Genomic DNA, 25,566 nt, shown 5'->3' with positions numbered 1-25,566 from the left:
TTGCAATCGTGATTTGGCATTTAGTGCTCTGTTAATTTGAGCATTATTGTAGCCATTCTGTCGTAGTGCGTCTTTAACGTGTTTAATCTCTCTCACTAGACTCTCACCATCTGACACTGTTTTAGCCCGATGTATGAGCATCTTGATAAGAGAGGATTTCTGAGCTGGATGATGATGTGATTCTGCATTCAGATAGGCATCAGTGTGCATTTGATTTCTGTAAACGCTGTGTTATTTTGTGTTTTGCAAAGTTCCAAAAGTAAATATTAGCTCTAACGAGGCAAAAGCCTTAAGAGAGCTGCGTGTAAACAAGGATATCCAAATCCTAGCAGCTGATAAAGGCCGCACTACTGTAGTGATGTCACGAGCCGATTATGATAATAAAATTAGAAATTTACTAGAGGAAAGTACCTACATTAAAATTAAACGAGATCCAACTAATACTTTAGAACGTAAGACCACTGCAATAATTGCAAATTCATTAATCCCTAAAAATGAGCAATACCAAATTAAGCCAAGGGCCTCAAAACCACCTAGAATCTATGGGCTACCAAAGATTCATAAAATCGGCATCCCATTACGACCCATAGTCAGTACAATTGGCTCTGCCACATATCAATTAGCAAAATATATAACCCAACAAATACAGCCCTACATCGGTAGGACATCTTCATTCATAAAAAAATAAATTCAGAACATCTTGTGAATGTGCTTAAAGATATTAAACTTACTCCTGATGATATTCTGGTAAGTTTTGATGTGATTTCTCTATTCACTAAGGTTCCAGTGGACGAATCGCTTAAATTACTTGATACACTAGTAAAGAATACCGGTTTACCAAAAGATATTCCGAAACTTGCTGGCCATTGTTTAAATAACACTTACTTCTTATGGAGAGGGAATTTCTTTAAACAAAAGGAATGAGCAGCAATGGGTTCTTCTTTATCCCCTGCTACAGCAAATTTGTACATGGAAAACTTTGAAATAAGAGCACTTGCCTCGAGCACATTAAAACCATCCTTTTGGTTTAGATATGTGGGTGACACTTTGGTTGTCTGGCCACATGCTAAAGATACACTGAATGATTTTCTAAATCATCTCAATGCACAAAACCCGGCCATCCAATTCACCATGGAAATGGAGGTGAATAACACACTCCCATTCCTAGATATTTTGCTTGGACATGGCCTAAACGGTAAAATAACACACAGCGTTTACAGAAAGCAAACGCACACTGATACCTATCTGAATGCAGAATCACATCATCATCCAGCTCAGAAATCCTCTCTTATCAAGACGCTCATACATCGGGCTAAAACAGTGTCAGATGGTGAGAGTCTAGTGAGAGAGGTTAACCACGTTAAAGACGCACTATGACAGAATGGCTACAATAATGCTCAAATTAACAGAGCACTGAATGCCAAATCACGATTGCAAAGCAATACTGCTGAAAGCGACCAGATTGTTAAAACAATAAAAAATCCATATATCTCGGGAGTAACTGACAAATTAGCCCGTGTTTTGCAAAAGCAAGATTTGGTACAGTACACAAAATAAAAAAAACTAGCATCTGGGACTAAAGACGCATTACCTAAATTATCAACAGAAGGTGTATATCGGATTCATTGTTTATGTGGCAGCTGCTACATTGGACAGACGGGACGTAACATCAGCGTAAGACTAAAAGAACATCAGAGAAATATTAAATTATCTCAAACACAACTGTCGGCAGTGGCAGAACATGCTTGTCAACAAGGACACTGAATTGACTTTGACAACGTTGCAGTGGTGTGTAAAACTAATTATTACTGGCAAAGACTAATTTGAGAATCCATTGAAATTGAGAGGAACAAGAATAACTTTAATCGCTCTGACAGCTACAGGCTTAGTGCGGCCTGGAAGCATATTATTAAATAATACACATTACATTTTGATGGAAAGAATTACTAATCTACAACTCATTACTAATCATAACCAATGACTGATTACTAATCGATTATATAATTACAATACCCCCCCCTCCGCCTCTAATCACTGAAGCTGATATGAGTTAAGTGATGACGTCACCCTGCTGCTCTATATAAAACCGGGAGCAAGCGAGGGCTTTACCATTCTGGAGAATTGCCCGATGATGCTGGATGTAATTACCAGTGAAACGTCGTACTCAAACTGTAAATGTGGATTCACTCTTCAACACACCGGTGGGCTAAAGTAGTGAATTATTTGTCTTTTTGTCAACGTGACACTTTTTTTGCTGATTGGCCGTGTCGGGTAGTGGAGGGTTACGACACATTTATAAATAAACGCGATCTAACCCAAAAACCTTTATTATGAATAATATTGGTCTCGAAAGCCTACATGTTAAACCAAAAATACGCCGCTTGAAAACCAGTCATTCGATCACTTGGAAGGACTCTCACGTTGCTAATTATGAACAGCTGCGTACGTTCCGAGCAAGTGGGCTCGTTACGTCACATTACACTTGCTTACCGAGAGAAAAGGCTCGCCGAAACTCAAGAGTTTTTTTTGAAGATTGTCGCAGTAAGGGGTTGGGGAAACTATCGCTCCGCATTTCCCAATGAAGTAATTTGCGAGTTATTTCTTTTTTGGCTTTTTACTTTGGCGAATATTCTCATATTCTTGTTTCTTTCGGTAAAGTCACGTAGAAGGGAAACAATAAAATAAAACAAATATAAACAATAGAATTTTCACGTTTCGACTGCAACACAAGCAATCATCATCAGGCGTGAAAACCACAGCAATAATTTTTTTTTTCAAATTTCCTTGTTGTGGTTTTCACACCTGATGACGATTGCTTGTGTTGCAGTCGAAACGTCGTGAGAATTTTATTGTTTTATATTTTTTATTATTTTATTGTTTCCCCCTCTACGTGGTGACTTTACCGAAAGCAACAAGAATATGAATCCCTGCAGTCTCACGTCACCTGTCAAGAGGCGCTCGTGCGCTCGTACCTGCTGCAGGGCTTGGTGGATGCTCGCTGCCAGCTTGCCCACCTGGTAGTACAGGCTGCCATCCACCAGCACCCTGGACAGCAGCACGCCGGGCAGGTTCGTGAGCAGCCGCACGTTGAACTCCTTCTCTCCTTCGCCGCAGTCTGAGAATTCACAGCAGGAGTCGCCACCGAGGTCAAGAGGTCACCACGGTTAGTGAAATCTCACCGTCGCTTCCTTTTGCTGGAACATAAAAAGCTGTTCGGAAGCTGATATCGGAACCTCCAAGGTCTGGCCAAAGTGTCAACTCACCACTTTGCGCCCTGTGTTCATTACCCACGTGCTATACTACACAGGGTCTCTAATGAATTGCTCAACTGATAGCCAAGGCTACTATTCTTTTTTTAGGAAATTAAGCGACAATTTGCTGCTCAGCATTAAATGGTTAATAACAATAATGAACGTGCCAAGTCCGATATATAACGCACATAAAATTCGTGTAGTCTTTAAAACGCCAATCTCTCAAGCAACTTGAAACGAGTATTTCTGTTCCCCCCCCCCCCCCCAAAAAAAATAGTAAATTGGAGTGATTTTTTTCTCATGACTTTCTTTCACGGTACTATTAACGCAGAAATTAATAACACGAACGCATTCCGAAATTCGCATTCCTATATGGCCTTGTTGTCTAAACCGCTATAGCTAAATAAAGCATTTGAGAGGAATAATACCTCGCCACACCCATGCGTAAGGCATCGGCCAAAGTTGCAACGTGGCATGCAACCCTCGTGCCTTAGCGCACGCTGACCGGAACCGCGGGCAATTCGCCCAGGTTCGGGCCAGAATGGATACGTCAGCACACGAGTCTAGCTGAATTCCCTGGGTTCAGCTTGAGCAAATTACTTAGGAGCAGGGTGAATGGGGGCCCATCTGCATCAGGAGGCGACTTTTATCGCTCGTTCCATCACGTAAATATAAGGGTCAGCGGCTTTCCGTGATCTTCGCATTCCAAACACGGCGTTGGGCGGTGATGTCAGCTCACGCGATGAACCCCGAGCCTGGGTTTAAAGGAGCGCTGCTAGCCCAGGCATTATAATCAGAATATGTACTTTTACTGGAGGAATCTGATGAGCTATGAAGCACTTTGCTTTACAAATGTTTAGCAGCCCAGTGTTGTCCCAACTACAGCCCGTGGGCCAAGCCCGAACCACCAAAATTAATTCATTCTGGTCTACAGGACAACTATCCCGCCACGCCTTACAGGAACTAATTAAGTACATGTCTCAGTCAGCAATACTCACTTGAAATTACACACGACAACCGTCGCCCCCACGCCCGCCCCCCAACTGAAAAGTTTGACAAGACCCTCCCGATATTCAGTGAGGCTCTGCTGTGAAAACAAGTGTAACGATGATGATTACAATAATAATAATATTAATAGAAGTGATGCGATGCAGGTCGAAGTGGGTGTGGGGGAGAGATAAGCTCTGTATCGACATGTTTGCATTTCTCTAAATCTCTCCTCTTGCGGATAGATCTTTCTCCTATCTCTTCCATATAAATATCATATTTCTGATTAAATCTCTCTCTGAATGAGTTAAATGATGACATGACCCTGCTGCTCTATTTAAGACCAGGAGCAAGTGAGGGCTTCACCATTCTGGCGAATTGCCTGATGATGCTGGATGTAATTACCAGCGAAACGTCGTATTCAAATATTGTAAATGTTGTGGATTCACTCTTCATCACACCGGTGGGCTAAAGTAGTGAACTATTTTGTCTGTTGTCAACGTGACACATTTTTTTACTGTTTGGCTATGTCGGGTGGTGGAGGGTTATGACACATTTATAAATAACGCGATCTCACCCAAAAACCTTTATCATGAATAAATCTCTCTCATATCTCTACAATATATCGCTTGTGACATATCTTTCCCGTCTATGCTTGTTCATGTAATACATGGTTTTGGTTTGACGTGTTCCCCTTGTCAGCCAATCCGGAACTCGATGCAAAGAGTTTGACGTTTGCTTCTCAGGGTCTCGTGGGAAGATAAGCAGAAACAAAAATTACGATTTAGGTTTTGTAAGTATGTTGAAATTCTTTCGCACCATACGTACGTAGCCAACCGTGCTCATCGGAGGTGTGGGGAGGTGGAACACACTGTGCAGTTGGCGAATGGCGGCGTCGGTGAACTGTACAAACATTATATCTACCAACCTGCAGGTCAGTAGATGAGAAAACAGCAAGTGTGCTTCTGATCTCTCACCACAGATGTTATCGTCTCGTCCGTGTGGCTTTGCTGTGAGCAGTCATTCCAGTTTCATCCCACACACCAAACATTGTTTTTTTAATATATATGAAGAATTTACAAAATATCACAATGTGGACCTTGGGCCAGTACCAACAAGCAGTGCGTTACATCCACCAACCTCACAAAAACTAAAAAGTATGATCCTTTTACATCACTTATCGTCAGTGGAGTGCGACCCAGTATTATACCACCGCCTCATGCTCGGATATTGATCGTTGTCTTTGCAAGTATAAACCAATGCTGTGTTCGTATGATTACTATCAGCCTATGACTAAATCACCTGGAATGTGCCCTATCATAAGATCTGAAAGCTAAGCAGGTTGAGCCTGGATTAGGGCTTCTATGGGTGACAATCGTGCATTAAACAGGCATCACAGGCTGCTGCGTGGTGCTATGTTGTGGGGGCCAGAGTTCAGTTGCAGCAAAATCAATTGTACTGCACTGTACATCTATTAAACTTGATTTGTCACTTTCGTGACTGCAGGAATGACTCTGGTTTTTTTCAGTAAAGTCACGTAGAAATAAGAAATAATAATAAAATTACATAATAGCATACGACGTTTCGATTGCAACGCAAGCAATCATCATCAGGCATAGAAGAGCTAAATTTAAGAGAGAGAGAGGAAACATAGAACCGCAGATATATATACAGACACCTAAGTAGAAGGGAGTTCACACAGAGACACAAAGAGAGACACAACGTACGGAGCACAGAGAGATAGGGTCTCTGTGCCGAGGCCTTAGCATGTAGGGGGAGACAAAGGGAGATGGAGACGCACATCAAGTAGAACAAGATTTAGTATTATGTACATCTCTTCTCCAATGTCTCTGCTCCCGGGACCCACGCAGGCGCAGCTCACCGATGCTCTCGAGCGACATGATCTTCCCGCTGATGTTGTCCACCACCTCCTGCATGGGAAGCCCCTCTCCCGCAGGAACCTCATCATAGCCATCTGCACCTCGAGCATCTGCGGCCGCTGGCTGTCCCACGTGTTGGTGACCTTGAGCACGAACTGGCGACCGTCGCGCGCCAGCACGCGGTAGTTCTGGTCGACGTAGCTCGCCAGCGGGCTCACCCCCGCCACGCTCACCCCGTAGAGGCGCTCCACCAGCTCCGCCGCGCGGGACTCGCTGAGGCACGGCTTCTCGTGCTCGCGGCCATCGTCCTGCGGCGCGGCTTGCATCGTCTTCAACGGACAAAACGAGGGCAATCAAAAAGCTTTTGGGTTTTGCGAGTGCACGTTGGCGTTCGCTCCATTCGTGCAGCGCAAGGCGCCTCCGATGAGCACGGTTGGCTACGTACGGTGCGAAACAAGCTCAGAGTACACACGAGGCTACACCCTGGAGGCGCTACGCTTCACGGACAGCCCACAGTAGTTGTCGCATTTACAGAGTTGTGCCGACACACGTGGCATACTACTTATTTAAATTACATCTCCGAGATCTTTAGCATCCGACTGTGAAGCAGACAGTGCGCAATATTTACAGTTCATACACCCACAGCGTTAACCGGGGCGGTCGTGGGACTCGTACCACAAACATCTGCAACGCGCTACCGCTTGGCCATGAAGTCAATCGATCGATCAGCGATCAATAAACACGTCTCTTTGCTCGCATCACATTTAATAGCAACACATTTCACCGAACAGAAAAGCACCACTTAAACATGTCAGATATAAGATTCGTAATAACAGAGAATTCTCCTTGTGTATTTCAGTGGAAATACAGCCAGTGCCTGATAAAGTAGCATTACTGTAACTGGAATTATAACAAGAACCATGGGTTTATGCAGCATTGGGGAGCTGCAGCTATGGCCCACCGAGTAAACACCTTGTCCCGTAAGCACAAAATCACGTGTTCAAATTCCACTGGATGTGTAATTGTGTGAATAATAATCAGGGCTTAATCTGTCACTGAATATTTTCCGGGTCGCTGGTGCGAAGTGGAGTGGGCAGCACAGCCCCGGTAGCCACGGCGATAGCGAAAGGTACACACGGGACGTGGTGTGCCGGGTGTCAGCAGGTTTTTCAGAGTCGCTGACACAGGGCAGCCCTGGCCGAAATTATCTCCATACATATGTAAAAGGCAAAGTTGTGATTATGTGTGTCTGTTAAAAATGTTTAGCGTACTTCCCGACATGCAACAAACTTGAAATTTGCCATGTGGGTACTTTCCAGACTGTACACCACGCAAAAAATATTAAAATACACTTTTGTGTTTTTTCTGGGGGGAGGAGGGGGGGGGGGAGCTCAATAATGCATTTTTTTGCACGGCAAGTGAGCTGTGACGTCAAATCTGTCACGTGATCCACGCATGTGGAAGCGTAACGAATTAGTGTAGTGGTTAGCGCACTGCGCTACGAACCCGGCAACCCGAGTTCAATTCCCGCTCACTGCCACCACCGGTGACGATTATTTCAACCGCTCCTGGGCCTCCCCTAGATCGACTCAGCCTAAAACGAGTAATTGCTGTGGTGTGTGAACATCGCCACTGGGGACACAAAGGCGGCCGGGCGTGGTGCTGTCACCCACCCCTTCGTCTGTATATATAAAAGGGAAATTTGTGATTATGTGTGTCTGTTCGAAATGTTTAGCATACTTCCCGACATGCAACAACTTTAAATTTCCCATGTGGGTAGCTTCCAGACTGTAAACAATGCAAAAAGTATAAAATATACTCTTTGGTTCTATTGGGTAAAGTCACGTAGGTGAAAATAAAATAACAAAAAATCACGACGTTTCGGCCACAACACAAGCGGCCTTCATCAGGTGAAGGGACGAGACTGTCTGGAGGACAGCGCTGGAGTGAGAGAAGCCACGCTTAGATCACGACCTTTAAGCTGTGTGAGAAGAAAAACACAAAGCGCCTTGACAAAGGAATTCGCATATAATTTAGCATTGAAATGGCTCATTGAAATAGCTAAGTTAAAGTATACACATCTGCAGAGGTACCCCTTGACAAAGGAATTAGCATAGAATTTAGCATTGAAATAGCTGAGTGATTAGCTTGTAACTGGTCACAGAAATAGCTATGTTAAAGTCAGAGCATATTTCACGTAAACAAAACGTGCCAATTAGTTACTGCTTCAGCACACTGGTGTATTGGATAGTAAACCCAGAACATTTACCATTAGAGTATGACGTTTCACTGATTATTACAACCAGCTTCATCAGGCGATTTGCCATAATTGTGAAGAAGTATTCCTGTTTCCGTCTTTGAAGTCAACTCAGCCTTAAATGAGTACTTGGTGCAGGGTGTGAACATCGCCACTTGGGAGACAAATGCGGCCGGGCGTGGTGTTTGGCCACCCACCCCATCGTGTGCTGGGCCGGCCTTCATAGGTGTTGGCTCCCAGCCATTGCCCCGAGTCTGTTGAGGCTATACGGGGGTCTTTGTCTTTGTGTGTGTGTATGAGATGCATGCGAGTGTGTGTGTGTATGAGATGCGTGTGTGTGTATGAGATGTGTGTGTGTGTATGAGATGCATGTGTGTATGAGATGTGTGTGTGTGTGTATGAGATGTGTGTGTGTGTATGAGATGCGTGTGTGTGTATGAGATGTGTGTGTGTATGAGATGTGTGTGTGTATGAGATGTGTGTGTGTGTATGAGATGCACTGCTGTATAATAATGAACTACTCACTACTGAGTACACAGACAGTCCCCACTGTGTTCACAGCTACCACCCCAGCGCACGCATAAACTCAACTCAGTCATTAAAAATGTTAAGTTATGTTTAGCAAACAATAGTCATTGCAACGTTATACTTGAATCTAATAACAAGTTTAAGGCACTGCTGTATAATAATGTACTACTCACTACTAACCACAGTCCCCACTGTGTTCACAGCTACCACCCCAACGCACACAAACTCAACACACACTCACACAGTGAGCTAACCACTGCACCACCGCTCCCCACACACACACAGTGTGCTAACCACTGCACCACCGCTCCCCACACTCACTCACACAGTGCACTAACCACTGCACCACCGCACCCCACACACACGCAGTGCGCTAACCACTGCACCACCGCTCCACACACACACAGTGTGCTAACCACTGCACCACCGCTCCCCACACACACGCAGTGTGCTAACCACTGCACCACCGCTCCCCACACTCACTCACAAAGTGCGCTAACCACTGTACCACCGCTCCCCACACACACGGTGCGCTAAACACTGCACCACCGCTCCCCACATACACACAGTGTGCTAACCACTGCACCACCGCTCCCCACACACACACAGTGCGTTAACCACTGCACCACCGCTCCCCACACACACACAGTGCGCTAACCACTGCACCACCGCTCCCCACACACACACAGTGCGCTAACCACTGCACCACCGCTCCCCACTACACACACAGTGCGCTAACCACTGCACCACCGCTCCCCACACACACACGGTGCGCTAACCACTGCACCACCGCTCCCCACACACACACAGTGCGCCAACCACTGCACCACCGCTCCCCACACACACACAGTGCGCTAACCACTGCACCACCGCTCCCCACTACACACACAGTGCGCTAACCACTGCACCACCGCTCTCCACTACACACACAGTGCGTTAACCACTGCACCACCGCTCCACACACACACAGTGCGCTAACCACTGCACCACCGCTCCCCACACACACACAGTGCGCTAACCACTGCACCACCGCTCCCCACGTCCACCACAACCTGGCACCCGATGTCGATCGGCTCGGCTCACCGTGGCTGCTGCACCACGTGACGAGGCTGCTGCACCACGTGACGAGGCTGCTTCACCACGTGACGAGGTGCAGGACGAAGAGTTCCGCATCCCCATTCACTCCACGCCAAGTCACCTGCAGAGAAAATCGATTTAAATTTCGATTAACTATACTCGTGCCGATTCCTAATGGGATAACATTAGGAATCGATTATAGTAGAGTTACGGATGTATGAGTCGATTTCCTTTGGGATAACATTGGAATCGATTAATTGTGGCTTAGGCTAAAAAAAATCGATTTGTATTGGGATAACATGGGAATCAACAGTGGTCTAAAATGAACCTTCATTAATCGATTCCGACTGTGTAGACGTGGGAATCGACCACTTTAGACGATCACGTGTGTGGGCGTGGTCTCTCAACGTCAATCAACCAGGTAGGGCGTTGACTGGTGGGGAGTTTGGGATCTGATTGATTGATTGCTTCTGTGGACAGGTGTCTTTTATACAGGTGTAGGGGTGCTATGGGGAATAAACACATGGCACGGGAAGGTGTGGTTCACCCACACCTTGGTGGCTACAACAACGTCCGCTAAGGCTCCAGTGGGTATAAAGTGCGGGGAGCCAGGGAGCTCGGGGCAGAGTGTGGGGCCCGAGGCTGAAGCAACCAGTGAAGAAAGAAGGCCAGCTAGGTGAGACCCTGGAACTCCTGTGACCGCTGCCCTTTTCAGGGCCGGCACAGCAAGCCAGTGGTGCGGCCCCAGAGCCCCAGAGTCAGAGTCCTTCTAAGGGCCGGTCTGGTCGGCGGGGTGCCGAGATCTGTGCCTAACCAGGGCCGGATCTGATAGCCTCCCTTAGAGCCCTACCAGAAGGAACTGGGAGCCTAGAGCTTAGGCTAGAGAGCCTGGGGTGTGTTCCTGAGTTATACGGGTGGAGGGGCCGCTACCCCTTCTAGTGTAACCCTTGTTAAGGTTTAAATAAATAGTGCTGCTTCTATTCTGCCGTGTCCTGGAACCCACTACAACTGGTGTCAGAAGTAGTCTTAAAATGAACACAAGGAGTACAAACCGATCACAGGCACCCCAGGAGGAGGACGGCTCGCCTGGGATTGCGCCAGAGGCCGCGGCCGACGATCCTGGGATGCCCCAGACGCCCCAACAGCAGCCGCCGCTGGAGGAGTGGCCGCCGATGGAGGACGGGTTGCAGGCAGCTCACTCTCGACTGGCTGAGCTGCTGTATGCCGCGGCTTCCACGCTGGAGGAAATCAACCGCGCGGAGCTGCGGGCGCAAAGGCGGCAGAGAGACGAACGCCGTTCAACGGCCATTCCCGCCGAAACACAGCCACCAGATTTCGGATTTGCCGCCATGACAGTGTCCGCCACGGCGATTGGAGGGTCGCAGCTCGACGTGGACGCTGTGGGCCAATCAGCGGTGGTGACGTCATCACCAACGGACGCCCGCTGTCAGGACCAAAAGGCGGGCGCATCGTCATCACCTGCGCGACCGCCGATGGGTGTCCCCAGCCCCTCCAACACCGGCGGGGAGGCCGGAGATGGCGCGCGGCACCTCTCAGAGACGAAGCCATCATTTCAACAACGCCTGCCGGTGTTGAAGGAGTTCGTTTCAGACGGCGGCGACTGGGGGGGCCTTTCAACGCCGCTTTCTCGCTCATCAAGAGATGGCCGGCTGGATGGACAACGAGACGTTGAGTGCGCTACCGGCCATGCTGGACGATGACGCCCTTGCTACGCTCATCACAGCTCCCAGATCAACGCGATCTACGCTACAGTCGGCGCTCCAGGTCCTCACCATAGCCTACGGGCCATCGTCGGACTGCCGCAAACTCTTCCACGAGCGGTGCAGGGGCCAAAAGGAGCCACCGCTGGCGTATCGCACGGCTCTCCTGGCCCTCGCAAAAGCGGCTTTCCCGCGGATGGACGGCGAAGGGGTGGACGCGATGGTGACGGAGACGCTCCTGGCGTTGGCCCAGGAGCTACAGATCGTCATCGTCGCAGAGGACGACGCGGACATGTGCTACTTGCGGGCAGCAAGACACATCCACGCGCACCTGATAGCGCAGCGTCGATCACCTCTCGTCCCCAAGGGCGCAGCTGCGGTGTGCGCTGGGACGCCGACCATCCCCCCCTCCGAGGAGGTCTTCGCGGCGGGTCGCCCGGTGGAGTGGAGATCCGGAGGGAGGCCGGCTGGGACAACACTGGATCGCCAGGAGCACCCCAAGGTGCTCATCACGTGCTACAACTGTGGCCGCAAGGGCCACGTGGCTGCGGAATGCCAGGCGCCTCGTCAACGACAGCCGGGACGGTCGGACGGCGCTCCAGCCTACAGGCCTCCGCATCGCAACCCGGCAAGTCGCGGCACCCCACATGCTCAGCCTGTGCACACACCTGTCCCCACCTCGCGCGTTTCGGTGTACGGGCCTCGGGGTACGCCCATTGGTTAGTTGGGTGGCGGCGGGGTCGAGAGGGTGCTCGGGCCAGGGCAGTGGACGGAATTGGCCCACCGCATTGTTGCTGCGTTGGCAGGCTCGTCCGTGGTCGCGGGTCGCATTGACGGGGTCGAGGTGCGTATCCTCGTCGATACGGGAGCTTCGGCGACCATTGTGTCAGACTTGATTTATAATATTCTTCCCGTTCAAAGCCGCCCCTTGCTCCCAGTCACCGTTCCGTGTTACGCAGCGAACGGGGGTTCGCTGGGTATCATAGGCCAAATTCGAGCACAAATTTGCATTGGCGATATCAAACTCTCCGGGCCGATATTAGTCTCGTCCTCGCTGGCGGTTCCGTGCTTGTTGGGGACGGACTTTTTGGGCAAAATGCCGATTAAAATTCTAATTGATCAGGGTTGCATCGAGCTTCCCTCGGGCCAACGGGTAACATTCCTGCCTTCCCCTGTCACCCCAAGGGCAGCGTGCGCGTCGATACAAGCGTTCGTCACTCGGACGGTGCGTGTACCTCCCGGGGCGCAAATGCTCGTGCCCCTTCGCTTGCGTCGGCCTTTCGTGCCTGGTGTTCTGGACCAGGGAATTCTATTAGGGCCCTCGAGGGCTGGGGAAAACGGGCTGGATCTGGTGGCCGCTTAAACGCTCGTTAAGGGGAGCGATGACCCGTTTATCCTCGTCCTTAACGTTGGCGTACAGACGGCCGTCGTTCCTCAGGGAACTGTGCTCACGCACGCGACGCCGGTCCCCGTGGTAGACACGGTTATGGGTAATGTGGGGACCGATCCTCTGGCTCAACCGCATTCTGAGGGGGACGATAGTTGGATGGACGCACTATGTTCGGGCACAAGTGATCTGTCCGACTCCCAGCGTGCCGGCCTACGCACCCTTCTGACGGAATTTTCCGATGTCTTTAGTAAACACAAATATGACATTGGGTGCACGAAATTGTTGCATCACCACATTGACACGGGTGACAATGCCCCGGTACGCCAGAATCCTTTTCGGTTAAGTCCGGCCGAAAAAGATCATGTCAAATCGGCAGTGGATGACATGCTGGCTGCAGACATTATAGCCCCTTCCACCAGTCCATGGGGAGCACCCATAGTGCTTGTCAAAAAGCGCGATGGGTCCTTGTGATTCTGTGTGGATTTTCGCCGCCTTAATAAGATCTCCGTGGCCGACGCGTATCCACTTCCCCGGATGGACGAATCTCTGGATGCTCTGGCTGGCGCACGTTTTTTTTCTACGTTGGACTTGTTATCCGGATTCTGGCAACTCCCATTGGATGATGAGTCCAAGCCAAAGACTGCGTTTCGCACACCACATGGCCTATTCCAATTTAACTGGTTACCTATGGGATTACACTCCGCTCCGGGGACATTTCAGCGCCTTATGGAACTGGTTTTGGCTGGCTTACAGTGGAACGTCTGTTTGATCTATCTGGATGACGTCATCGTGTTCAACAAGACATTTGACGAACACCTTTTGCGCTTGCGCGCCGTGTTCCTCAAAATGCGTGCTGCGAATTTGAAATTTAAGCCACAAAAGTGCCACCTGCTACGGGAATCCGTACGCTATTTGGGGCACATCGTCAGCCGCTCGGGCATATCCACCGATCCCGCAAAGACGCAGTGTGTCAGCTCCTGGCCAACCCCCACCTCGGTGGCTGAGGTCAGGAGTTTCATTGAATTTGCGTCTTATTACCGGCGGTTCGTCGCGGATTTTGCGACCATTGCTAAGCCCTTACACGCTCTGACGGCGAAGGGAGTGAAATTTCACTGGGGCCAGGAGGAGGAGGTCGCTTTTTGTTCCCTTCGCGACGCTCTCGTGCGGGCCCCTCCATTGAGCTACCCCGATTTTTCGGAACCCTTCCTGCTCGATACAGACGCCAGCAATACGGGCATTGGGGGTGTGCTCTCACAGGTGATCTGTAGTGTGGAACGCGTCGTGGCTTATGGCAGTAGGGTTTTGTCTCCGGTGGAACAGAGATACTGCGTCACGCGTCGGGAACTCTTGGCTATTGTATTTTTTATGCAACAGTATCGCCCATACCTGTACGGTCGGCATTTCACTGTCCGTACGGACCATGCGGCATTACAATATGCCTTGCGGGTGACGCAGCCTTCGGGGCAATTGTCCCGATGGCTCGAAATCCTTCAGGATTATGATTTCACGACCACATATCGGAAGGGTGCTCGGCACACTAATGCGGATGCGCTGTCTCGCCTGCCGCCCGCCTCAGATTGCGCTTGTCTCAGGGGATCGGGGCGTTGTAAGCCGCAAGAGGATAGCTCCCCCTTAGATATCCCGGTTCTCGCTGCTGCCACTGAGGACCCCTTGCCTGAGGGTCCTGTCGGGGAGGGAGGTGCGGACTCCTTGCTGGGGTTGTCCATTGCGGAATGGGGGCGCCTCCAGATGGAGGACGCATCCCTCCTCGCGTTGCGTCGTCGCGCAGGGGGTTCCGTGCGGGGGGTCGCGGGGATTGATTCGTACGGGCTGCTCCAGGGGCTCCTAATGCATTGGGATGGGAGGGCCTGCCGTCACAGGCTTGTGGTGCCATCCGCTTTGCGGGGTAAGGCCGTTTGGACCGCACACGAGCGGCTTTTGCACCTGGAGACCCACAAGACCCTTGCCGTGCTCCAGCTGGATTTCTTCTGGCCGGGTATGGCAAGGGATGTGGATGACCTCCTGGGTGCATGCACTCAGTGCGCCCAACGAAAACCACCAGCGAAAGGCGCCTGCCCACCGCTACAATCTATCACGGTCTCTCGGGTTAACGAACTCGTCACACTCGATATATTGGGGCCCATCCCTGCGACCCCTAGGGGTAACAAGTACCTGCAGGTTGGCGTGGAATATTTCACCCGATGGCCTATGGCATGGCCTCTCGCTAACCAGTCAGCAGCAGCCGTTGCCGAGGCCTTTGTCCAGGGCTATGTCCTCGACAAGGGTGCTCCCGAACGGCTGCTGACTGACCAAGGGAAGAACTTCTCTGGCGTCCTTCTGCACGAGGTGTGTGCGTTTCTTGGTACGAAAAAGATTCGCACTTCCCCCTATCACCCACAAACCGATGGCATGGTGGAGCGGCTGCATAGGATGCTTACATCTATGTTGTGTCACCAGGTGTGTGACTCCCAAACCGATTGGGACCTTCACATTCCGGGGGTTTTGGCCGCCTATAGAATGGCTCCTCACGCGGCAACCGGCTTCTCGCCGTTCTTTTTGATGTACGGTCGCGACGTTGACCCACCAATTGCAACTCAGCTCCGCGTCTCAGAAACCAGCAGAAAATCTAAATTGGCCGACCACGTTAAATTTAATATCCTGAGGTTGACCGAGGCGCGGGAGGCAGTGGCCCAAAACTCTTCCTCTCGGCAGAAGGCCAACGAGAGGTTGCGATCGCGCCAATCACGCACACATGCGTGGAAACCAGGCGATCAAGCCTGGCTGCACTGCCCTCAGGTGCCGTTGGCGACCTCGGCGAAATTGTTGCGGCCTTGGAGGGGCCCTGTGGTTATTGTGAAGGTTATGCGGCCGCAGTGCGTTCGTATCCAGTGGGGGAAACGCCGCTGGTACGTACACCCCTCGCGTCTGAAGCCGTTTGTGGTGCCGCGCGTCCCTCCACCACATTACACGGGCCGAGCATGTGATGTGTCCGCTGACTCCCGGACGGCGTCTTCGTCACCTGCCCTTGATGCTTCGCTAACTGTTCCACCTTCAGGCGCCTCAAGAATGACGGCTTCCAGCGCGCCTGCGCCACCCGGTGGGGACGGAGTTTGCCCTTCCTGGGTGACGGAAGACGGTGCACCTGCACAGCCGGTGCCCACTGCCGGGCCGACCCGACCCTCCCCCTACGATGGACCCGCAAAACGGACTCGTGCCAAAATGCGCCGCTTGTTGTAATAATGGTTCTTGTTACTCTTGTTGTTCACTGTTAAGTTTTCTTGCTGCGTTGATGGGGGGGTACAATGTATATGTGTATATAGTGTAATTTTGTATAGGTGGGTTGGGTTATTTATTGGGGTGTTCGTTCTTATGAGGCACGCACGGGTGGGGGTTTGTTGTGTTTATTGTTCGAGTATTGTTGCAGCCGGGACGGCTGCGGGTTACACGGGAGGGGGTGATGTAGGGGTGCTATGGGGAATAAACACATGGCACGGGAAGGTGTGGTTCACCCACACCTTGGTGGCTACAACAACGTCCGCTAAGGCTCCAGTGGGTATAATGTGCGGGGAGCCAGGGAGCTCGGGGCAGAGTGTGGGGCCCGAGGCTGAAGCAACCAGTGAAGAAAGAAGGCCAGCTAGGTGAGACCCTGGAACTTCTGTGACCGCTGCCCTTTTCAGGGCCGGCACAGCAAGCCAGTGGTGCAGCCCCAGAGCCCCAGAGTCAGAGTCCTTCTAAGGGCCGGTCTGGTCGGCGGGGTGCCGAGATCTGTGCCTAACCAGGGCCGGATCTGATAGCCTCCCTTAGAGCCCTACCAGGAGGAACTGGGAGCCTAGAGCTTAGGCTAGAGAGCCTGGGGTGTGTTCCTGAGTTATACGGGTGGAGGGGCCGCTACCCCTTATAGTGTAACCCTTGTTAAGGTTTAAATAAATAGTGCTGCTTCTATTCTGCCGTCTCCGTGTCCTGGAACCCACTACACAGGTAACGAGCTGAGATTAGGAGCACTCCCTTTAAGAGTGTGCTCCTAATCTCAGCTCGTTACCTGTATAAAAGACACCTGGGAGCCAGAAATCTTTCTGATTGAGAGGGGGTCAAATACGTATTTCCCTCATTAAAATGCAAATCAACTTATAGCATTTTTGACATGCATTTTTCTGGATTTTGTTGTTGTTATTCTATCTCTTACTGTTCAAATAAACCTACCATTAAAATTATATTTCTTAAAATTATATTTCTTTGTCAGTGGGCAAACGTACAAAATCAGCAGGGGATCAAATACTTTTTTTCCCTCACTGTAAACCCCAATGATCCGATCGAAATGAGGGATCTTGATCGGATCATTGGGGGGCCACGTGCCACCACTACCCCCCCCCCCCAAACAGTCATGAGCAGCACCTCCCCACACGCCCTGCCACCGAGAAAAATGTTTCACGTAAGAGAGTGAAACTGATATTTTCATTCTCAGCTGGAATTTAGCCAAATGCAATACGCTTGAGAAACCTGGTTTAAAATCACAAGCAAGTTGCCTGAATTTCAAACCCATGGTCTCAGCGGTACAGCTCGGTGCTCTTGGCAGGCTGAGCCAACCGGTCACTTCATCGCAAGCAACCGGAAGCATCAAGGTTGTCAATGCCGTGCGCGTCGTCCTAATGGGGAGCGGCAGTGTGGTGGCTTGCAACGCTGTGTTGCGAACCCAGTGAACAGAGTTCAATTCCTCCCCACTCACAACCAATAACGGTGCCGAATATTTAAACCGCTTTCCATGGGTCGGCATAGCTTTAAATGAGTACCTGGTGCAGTGTGATCGTGGTGGTGGTTGTGATGGTGGTGATGATCATGGTTGTGATGATGGTTGTGGTGATGGTGTCTCTATTGGTCTCTGTGAGTCCCTGAGCCTCTATGGGTGTCTACGAGTCTCAGTCACTCTGGGTCTATATGGGTCTCTATGAGTCTCTACGGGTCTCTACGGGTCTCTGTGTGTCCCTGTGGGTCTCTGTGAGTGTCTGTGTGTCTGTTGGTCTCTGTATGTCTCTGTGGGTGTCTCTGGGTCTCTGTGTGTCTCTGTCGGTCTCTGTGAGTCTCTGTGGGTCTCTGTGTGTCTCTGTCGGTCTCTGTGTGTCCCTGTGGGTCTCTGGTGGCCGGGCCTGCTGTTGGCCACGCACTGCTCGTGTGCTGTGCCAGCCTTCATAGACGCTGCTACTCGCCAACAGCAATTGCCTCAACAGTCTGTTATTTCAAGTTTCATTTCAAGTTTTCATGTATTAGGTATAGCCCTGTGACATGGGAATCAAGTGGTCACCCACCTAAGTTCATTATAAATGTGGGAGCGTTATACGCATTAGTTCGCTATCACGACATACAGTACCCTGGTGTCTACAAACTAAGTTGCCTCTGTGGTAGTAGTTACATTGGAGAAACCAAACGCCATGTCTCGGACCGCATTCGTGAACACAAAGCAGACCTTAAACACAGTAGGACCAACACCTCGGCCATGGCAGATCACTGTTATAATTCAGTAGGCTCACATGACATTGAATTCTCCAAGACAGAGGTTCTTTGCAATCCATCTGGCTACCATGAGAGATTTGTTCATGAGGCTATCCACATATACAAACACAGAGACAATTTAAACCGAGAAGATGGACTCTGGCTTAGCAATCATTGGAAGGATTTGATAAACCATTTCAAGTCTTAATTGATTATTCACGCTTACGGTGGCTTTCAGACAGCATAAATTAATTTTTCGTCTCCCCCCTCCTCTTTTCAGAACATAGATGGACTCTTGATTTAAAGCTTTCGTGACTGCAGTAATTCATATTCTTAGCTCTTTCGGTAAAGTAACGTTGAAGGGAAACAATAAAATATATATAAAACACAATATATATTTTATTGTTTCCCTTCAATGTGACTTTACCGAAAGAGCTAAGAATATGAATTACTGCAGTAAGGAAAGCTTTAAATCAAAACATCAACAGGCTGATGTGCCACATCTCCTCCTTCAAGAAGTCTCACAGCCCTGCGATGTTGTGTCCACACAACCCAAACTACGGAGTGCCTGGTGGTAAACCGCTGTGCTGTAGCCTGCGCCCCTCCAGTGGAGGAGGAACAGTAAAACCTCGCTGATGCTCTCCTGAAGCACTCCTGTGCGCAACAATCATTTAGACTAGTTGCACGTGCATCGATTGTAAAACCCCGTTCCGTTTCAGGTGGGGACAGTTGGTGCCGTGTGCTCGTTTCACGTCGGGGTGCCACTAAAGGCGCAGGTCCCACTTCTGAGTGATCGGTTACGCGACTCTCTTTTGCACGCAACACAATCTCTTGTGATTCTATTTAATTATTTAAATATTTCGTGACTGCAGCGATTCATATTATTTGTTCTTTCGGTAAAGTCACCACGTAGAAGGGAAACAATAAAATAATAAAAACATAAAACAATAAAATTCTTAAGACGTTTCGACCGCAACACAAGCAATCACCGTCAGGTGTGAAAACCACAGCAAGAACATTTAACTCGTAATCTCGTAGTCACTTACATGTTAATATCGCCTGATGATGTCACTTACATGTTAATATCGCCTGATGATGTCACTTCCCTCTTAATGTCGCCTGACGATGTCACTTCCCTCTTAATGTCACCTGATGATGTCACTTCCCTCTTAATATCGCCTGATGATGTCACTTCCCTTTTAATGTCGCCTGATGATGTCACTTCCCTTTTAATGTCGCTTGATGATGTCACTTCACTCTTAATGTCGCCTGATGATGTCACTTCCTTCTTAATGTCACCTGTTGAAGATGTCACTTCCCTGTTAATATCGCCTGATGATGTCACTTCCCTTTTAATGTCGCCTGATGATGTCACTTCTCTTTTAATGTCACCTGATGTCACTTCCCTGTTAACGTCGCCTGATGATGTCACTTCCCTTTTAATGTCGCCTGATGATGTCACTTCCCTGTTAATGTCGCCTGATGATGTCACTTCCTTCTTAATGTCGCCTGATGATGTCACTTCCCTTTTAATGTCGCTTGATGATGTCACTTCCCTTTTAATGTCGCCTGATGTCACTTCCCTGTTAATATCGCCTGATGATGTAACTTCCCTTTTAATGTCGCCTGAAAATGTCACTTCCCTTTTAATGTCGCCTGATGATGTCACTTTACTCTTAATGTCGCCTGACGATGTCACTTCCTTCTTAATGTCACCTGATAATGTCACTTCCTGCTTAATGTCGCCATGAGCAGCAGCATCAGTGAGTGTGGCACTGAAGAGAGAACCCCGTGGGTGAGGCTGATGGAGCGCCGCGTGATGCTGCTGCTGCTGCTGGCGGTGGCGGCGGTGGCGCTGATCACAGAGCAACAGTCTCAGGTAACGGGGGTCCCCCCCCCTCTCATTCACCGCTCTGGGGCCCCTCTCATTCACCCCCCTGGGGTCCCGTCTCATTCACCCCCTGGCGTCCCCTCTCATTCACCCCCCAGGGTCCCCTCTCATTCACCCCCCTGGGGTCCCCTCTCATTCACCCCCCTGGGTCCCCACCCCCTCTCATTCACCCCCCTGGGGTCCCCTCTCATTCACCCCCTGGGGTCCCCTCTCATTCACCCCCTGGGGTCCCCTCTCATTCACCCCCCTGGGGTCCCCTCTCATTCACCCCCTGGGGTCCCCTCTCATTCACCCCCCTGGGGTCCCCTCTCATTCACCCCCTGGGGTCCCCTCTCATTCACCCCCTGGGGTCCCCTCTCATTCACCCCCCTGGGGTCCCCTCTCATTCACCCCCTGGGGTCCCCTCTCATTCACCCCCCTGGGGTCCCCACCCCCTCTCATTCACCCCCTGGAGTCCCCTCTCATTCACCCCCCTGGGGTCCCCTCTCATTCACCCCCCTGGGGTCCCCACCCCCTCTCATTCACCCCCTGGGTTCCCCCTCTCATTCACCCCCTGGGGCCCCCCTCTCATTCACCCCCCTGTGCCCCCCCCCTCTCTCTCGGTGGTGGTGGTGTTTGGGGAGTTTGTCTCCCGCTCGCGACTCAACCCACACCCAGTGACGGCCGTTATCTGAACCGGTCCTGGGCCTCCCCCAGTTCGACTCAGCCGCAAATAAGTAGCCGGTGTAGCGGTGTAGTAGAGCGGTGCACATCGCTAGCACTGGGGGAGACAAAGGCGGCCGGGCCTGGTGCTGGCCACCCGCCCCCTCGTGTGCCACAGTGCCGGTAGCCTTCATAGGTGCTGCTACTCGCTAACAGCACTTAACAGCACTTGCCCCTGTCGCACCTCAAGGTGTACAGGGAATGGCTCTGACTCCCGGCCACGTAGTTTACCCGGGCCCGCTCACCATCATGAAGGTCCTTAATGATCGTGAGCAGAGGGTCAGGTACTCCAAAAGCACGAAGAACGACCCAGAGCCCAGGCCTACTGATGGTATCATAGGCCTTGACCAGGTCAATAAAGCAGAAATGTAGGTCTTGTTGGAATTCCCTACATCTCTGCTGTAGCAGACGGACAGAAAATATGGCATCTGTGCAGGACCGCCCTTTCCTGAAGCCGCATTGGGGCTCCGCAAGCCTCTCCTCAGCGTGCCTGGCAAGGCGATGCTGAATAATCCTTGCCAGGACCTTTCCCGGCACACTGAGGATTGAGATGCCCCTGTAGTTGTTACAGTCTGTGCGGTCCCCCTTCTTAAAGAGGGGGACCACCAGGGAATCCTTCCAATCCTGCGGAACCCGTCCAGTGGTCCAGACTGTTGTTATGATGTCATATAGGGCAGTCTGTGCACAAACGCCACCCTCCCTCAGCATTTCACTTGGGAGATCATCTCTGCCTGCTGCCTTTACTGGTCTCAGACTCCGGATCGCCCTCAGTACTTCCTCAACAGATGGCACCTCAGCCAGCCACTCACAGGGGGTGACTTCTTCCAATATTTGAGGCACCGCAGCCTTAGCAGGGTCATCCTCACTTTGTGCCACGATGTTTTCCTGGCTGAGGTATTTTCCCTCCCCCAGGACCTCACAGAAATGCTCAGCAAATCTGCAAACCTGTTCCTGGGGGTCGGAGATTGGATCACCGTTTTTTCCCCTAATGATGGTAATAGGTGTGGTGCTGCAGGTTACTTTTTTGATGGAGTTAAATAGAGATTTGTGATCACGGGCCACTGAGGCAGACTCCATCTCCTCAGCAACCCGCGACCACCACCCATCCTTGCAGCGCCTCACGGCTCTCCGAACCTCCGAGCGAAGGCTGCGGTAAGCCTCATTCTCTGACGTGGGATTCTGTAGCCGATGACAGTGGGCCTGTCGCTTTTTCTCAACCATCCTGAACACCTCCTCTGTCAGCCAGGATCTCTGGGGAGGTCTGGACCGCGTACCCAAAGCAGCCATTGCAGCTGCATGAGTCACAGTCCTAAACCTCGCCCATTTACCCTCGATATCAGGAGGAGTCGGGAACGATGCCAATCCCAGCCGCAAGCGATGATGAAATTCTCGCTTGCAACTTTCATCAGATAACTGAGACCAGGCCACTTTAGGTCGGAATTGGGTCCTGGGTGTACACCCACCTCCGGAGTGGTAGAATGGCAGGCGCATCTTACAGATGACTAGTCGATGGTCAGAGGGCAGATCAGCTCCACGGTAGGTCCTGGTGTCAAGGACATGGGCTCGCATCCGCTCGTCCGTCACTATGTAGTCCAGCAGCTGTTCTTGCTTGGACCCAGCATGCATCCATGATGTTGTGTGGATGCGCCGATGCCGGAACAGCGTGTTGGTAATTACAAGCCCATGGGCTGCACAAAAATCTAGCAGCCTCCTACCGTTGCTATTGAGCTGATCTGGCCCATGCCCTCCACTCACTCCAGACCAGGTGCCAGTATCATGACCAACTCGGGCATTAAAGTCACAGACACAACAGACACAACACACACAGAGACACACACACAGAGACACACAACACACACAGACACACACACACTGAGACACGCACAGAGAGACAGACATAACACAAATGTCTCCCCGTGTAGTCTCCCTGACGGGCTGCGCGAGGCTTACAGACACACACACACAGACACACACACAGAGACACACACACAGACACAACACACACACACAGACACACACACAGAGACACACACAGAGACTCACACAGATACACACACAGACACAGAGACACACACACAGAGACACACACACACAGAGACACACACACAGAGACACACACAGACAGACACAACACAAATGTCTCCCCGTGTAGTCTCCCTGACGGGCTGCGTGAGGCTTACACACACAGAGACACACACACAGAGACACACACAGAGACACACACACAGAGACACACACACAGAGACACACACACACAGAGACACACACACACAGAGACTCACACAGATACACACAGACACACACACAGACACAACACACACAGACAGACACAGCACAAATGTCTCCCCGTGTAGTCTCCCTGACGGGCTGCGTGAGGCTTACAGAGACACACAGAGAGACACACACAGAGACACACACACAGAGACACACACACACAGACACACACACAGAGACACACACACACAGAGACACACACAGAGACACACACACAGAGACACACACAGAGACACACACAGAGACACACACACACAGAGACACACACAGAGACACACACAGAGACACACAGACACACACACAGAGACACACACACAGAGACACACACACAGACACACACACAGAGACACAACACAGAGACACACACACCCACACACAGAGACACACACACAGAGACACACACAGAGACACACACACAGAGACACACACAGAGACACACACACAGAGAGACACACACAGAGACACACACAGAGACACAGACACAACACAAATGTCTCCCCGTGTAGTCTCCCTGACGGGCTGCGTGAGGCTGACAGAGCCCGCGCGTCTTTGTGGGCCTCAGGCTGTGAGGGCGAGAGGTCGGCTCCACTCTCTCACTCACCGCCCTCGTTGTTGTGTCGCCCGCTCTCGTTCACGTTTTTGTTTTATTATAGTCGTAGTAGTTGTTGATATTACAGTATTAGTTATTATAGCAGTTCATGTTTTTACTATTGTAATTGTTTATATTATTGCTGTTGTAAGTTGTTGATGTTATTATTAGTGTTATAGTTATGATTGTAGATGTTGTTATTATAGTAGTAGTTATACTTACGATTATAGATGTTGTGGTGATGGTGGTGCTGGTTGTTAGTCTCCTCAGAACACACAGCCGCCTTCTCCCGCCAAAACGCGACTCTTCGGTGGTGGAGGGAGAGGGTCGTGGGCGAAACCAACGCGAGCAGCGGGCGATGGAGGGGTGAATGCCACCGGCGAACTTAAATTGTTTTAATTTAGGGGGGTACACAGCAAACTCCACCTTTCACTAACGCCAGTGAGCCCCTCTTGCTTCTTGTCGCTATGGATGAAATAATTAAACATCAAACAAATTCGCTACATTTATTCAGCGCGTCTTGAGTTTTGATGCTTTTCATCCCCCTCTTCCGGGCTATGCTTGGTATAATCTGAAACGCAGCAGCGCCTTATCTAGTCTATGCTATTTACCATGGGCCTTACTCCGGGCTATGAAATAAAGTTCAATGTCACGTGCAATGGAGCTGACCAATTAAAAAACACCCACAAAATATCAACACCACGTGACTCGTGGTGGGAGGGGGGTTGCCATCTTGGTAAGGGAGAATCCACCACACACCCCCCCCTACCTAAGATGACCGCCCACACGTTATTTGACTGGTTGTTGGGGAGAACCTCTGATAGCCAATAGCGACTATTAGGCGACTATTCACACTCGACTATTGCGGAGCTGTAGAAGCCCATCACGCTTTTACCCCGTCGTGGTCTTTGCGCAGGCAAAGTGAGTTCTCAGGCCCGTACGGGCGTACAGCCGTTTCAATACGGGCAAACAACAATAAAAATCTGTGTCGATTTGTTTGTGTTTCTTCCTTGTGATGGGACTTTGTAGGATTAACGTTGAGATTTATAAGGGGCACGGGGTGATCAGTAAGGTCTGAATTGGTCTGTAATAAGGTAGGGCACTGATAAGGGGTTGACAGCTGTGTAGTGTATAGTGTAGTATAATGTATAGGATGAACGTTGAGATTTATAAGGGGCACGGGGTGATCAGTAAGGTCTGAATTGGTCTGTAATAAGGTAGGGCACTGATAAGGGGTTGACAGCTGTGTAGTGTATAGTGTAGTATAATGTATAGGATGAACATTGAGATTTATAAGGGGCACGGGGTGATCAGTAAGGTCTGAATTGGTCTGTAATAAGGTAGGGCACTGATAAGGGGTTGACAGCTGTGTAGTGTATAGTGTAGTATAATGTATAGGATGCACGTTGAGATTTATAAGGGGCACGGGGTGATCAGTAAGGTCTGAAATTGGTCTGTAATAAGGTAGGGCACTGATAAGGGGTTGACAGCTGTGTAGTGTATAGTGTAGTATAATGTATAGGATGAACGTTGAG

The 25,566-nt window shown here is 50.3% G+C and overlaps 1 protein-coding gene across 3 annotated transcripts in view; it reads right to left on the bottom strand.

Annotated features, from left to right (window-relative positions):
- The window catches only part of LOC116937166 (hydroxylysine kinase-like), a 30,135-nt gene extending 5,554 nt beyond the window's left edge, over window positions 1–24,581 (bottom strand). The window contains exons 1-5 of one of the 3 annotated variants that reach the window (XM_076062121.1): window positions 24,254–24,581; window positions 20,292–20,430; window positions 9,987–10,101; window positions 6,121–6,447; window positions 2,973–3,115 (exon numbers count right to left, since the gene is read on the bottom strand). In XM_076062121.1, the coding sequence (XP_075918236.1) occupies window positions 2,973–3,115; window positions 6,121–6,175 (198 nt within the window). In that variant the 5' untranslated portion in view covers window positions 6,176–6,447; window positions 9,987–10,101; window positions 20,292–20,430; window positions 24,254–24,581. The remainder of the gene's footprint in view (window positions 1–2,972; window positions 3,116–6,120; window positions 6,448–9,986; window positions 10,102–20,291; window positions 20,431–24,253) is intronic. The other 2 variants (XM_076062120.1, XM_076062122.1) reach the window with 2 other exon arrangements.
- Window positions 24,582–25,566: the final 985 nt, after the last annotated feature.

Source organism: Petromyzon marinus, unplaced genomic scaffold, assembly GCF_048934315.1.
Source record: "Petromyzon marinus isolate PM22_M1 ecotype Great Lakes invasive population unplaced genomic scaffold, UKy_Petmar_22M1.pri1.0 PM_G_Scaffold_50, whole genome shotgun sequence".
Classification (NCBI taxonomy): Eukaryota; Metazoa; Chordata; class Hyperoartia; order Petromyzontiformes; family Petromyzontidae; genus Petromyzon; species Petromyzon marinus.
This window is presented reverse-complemented; position numbering and strand designations above follow the sequence as displayed.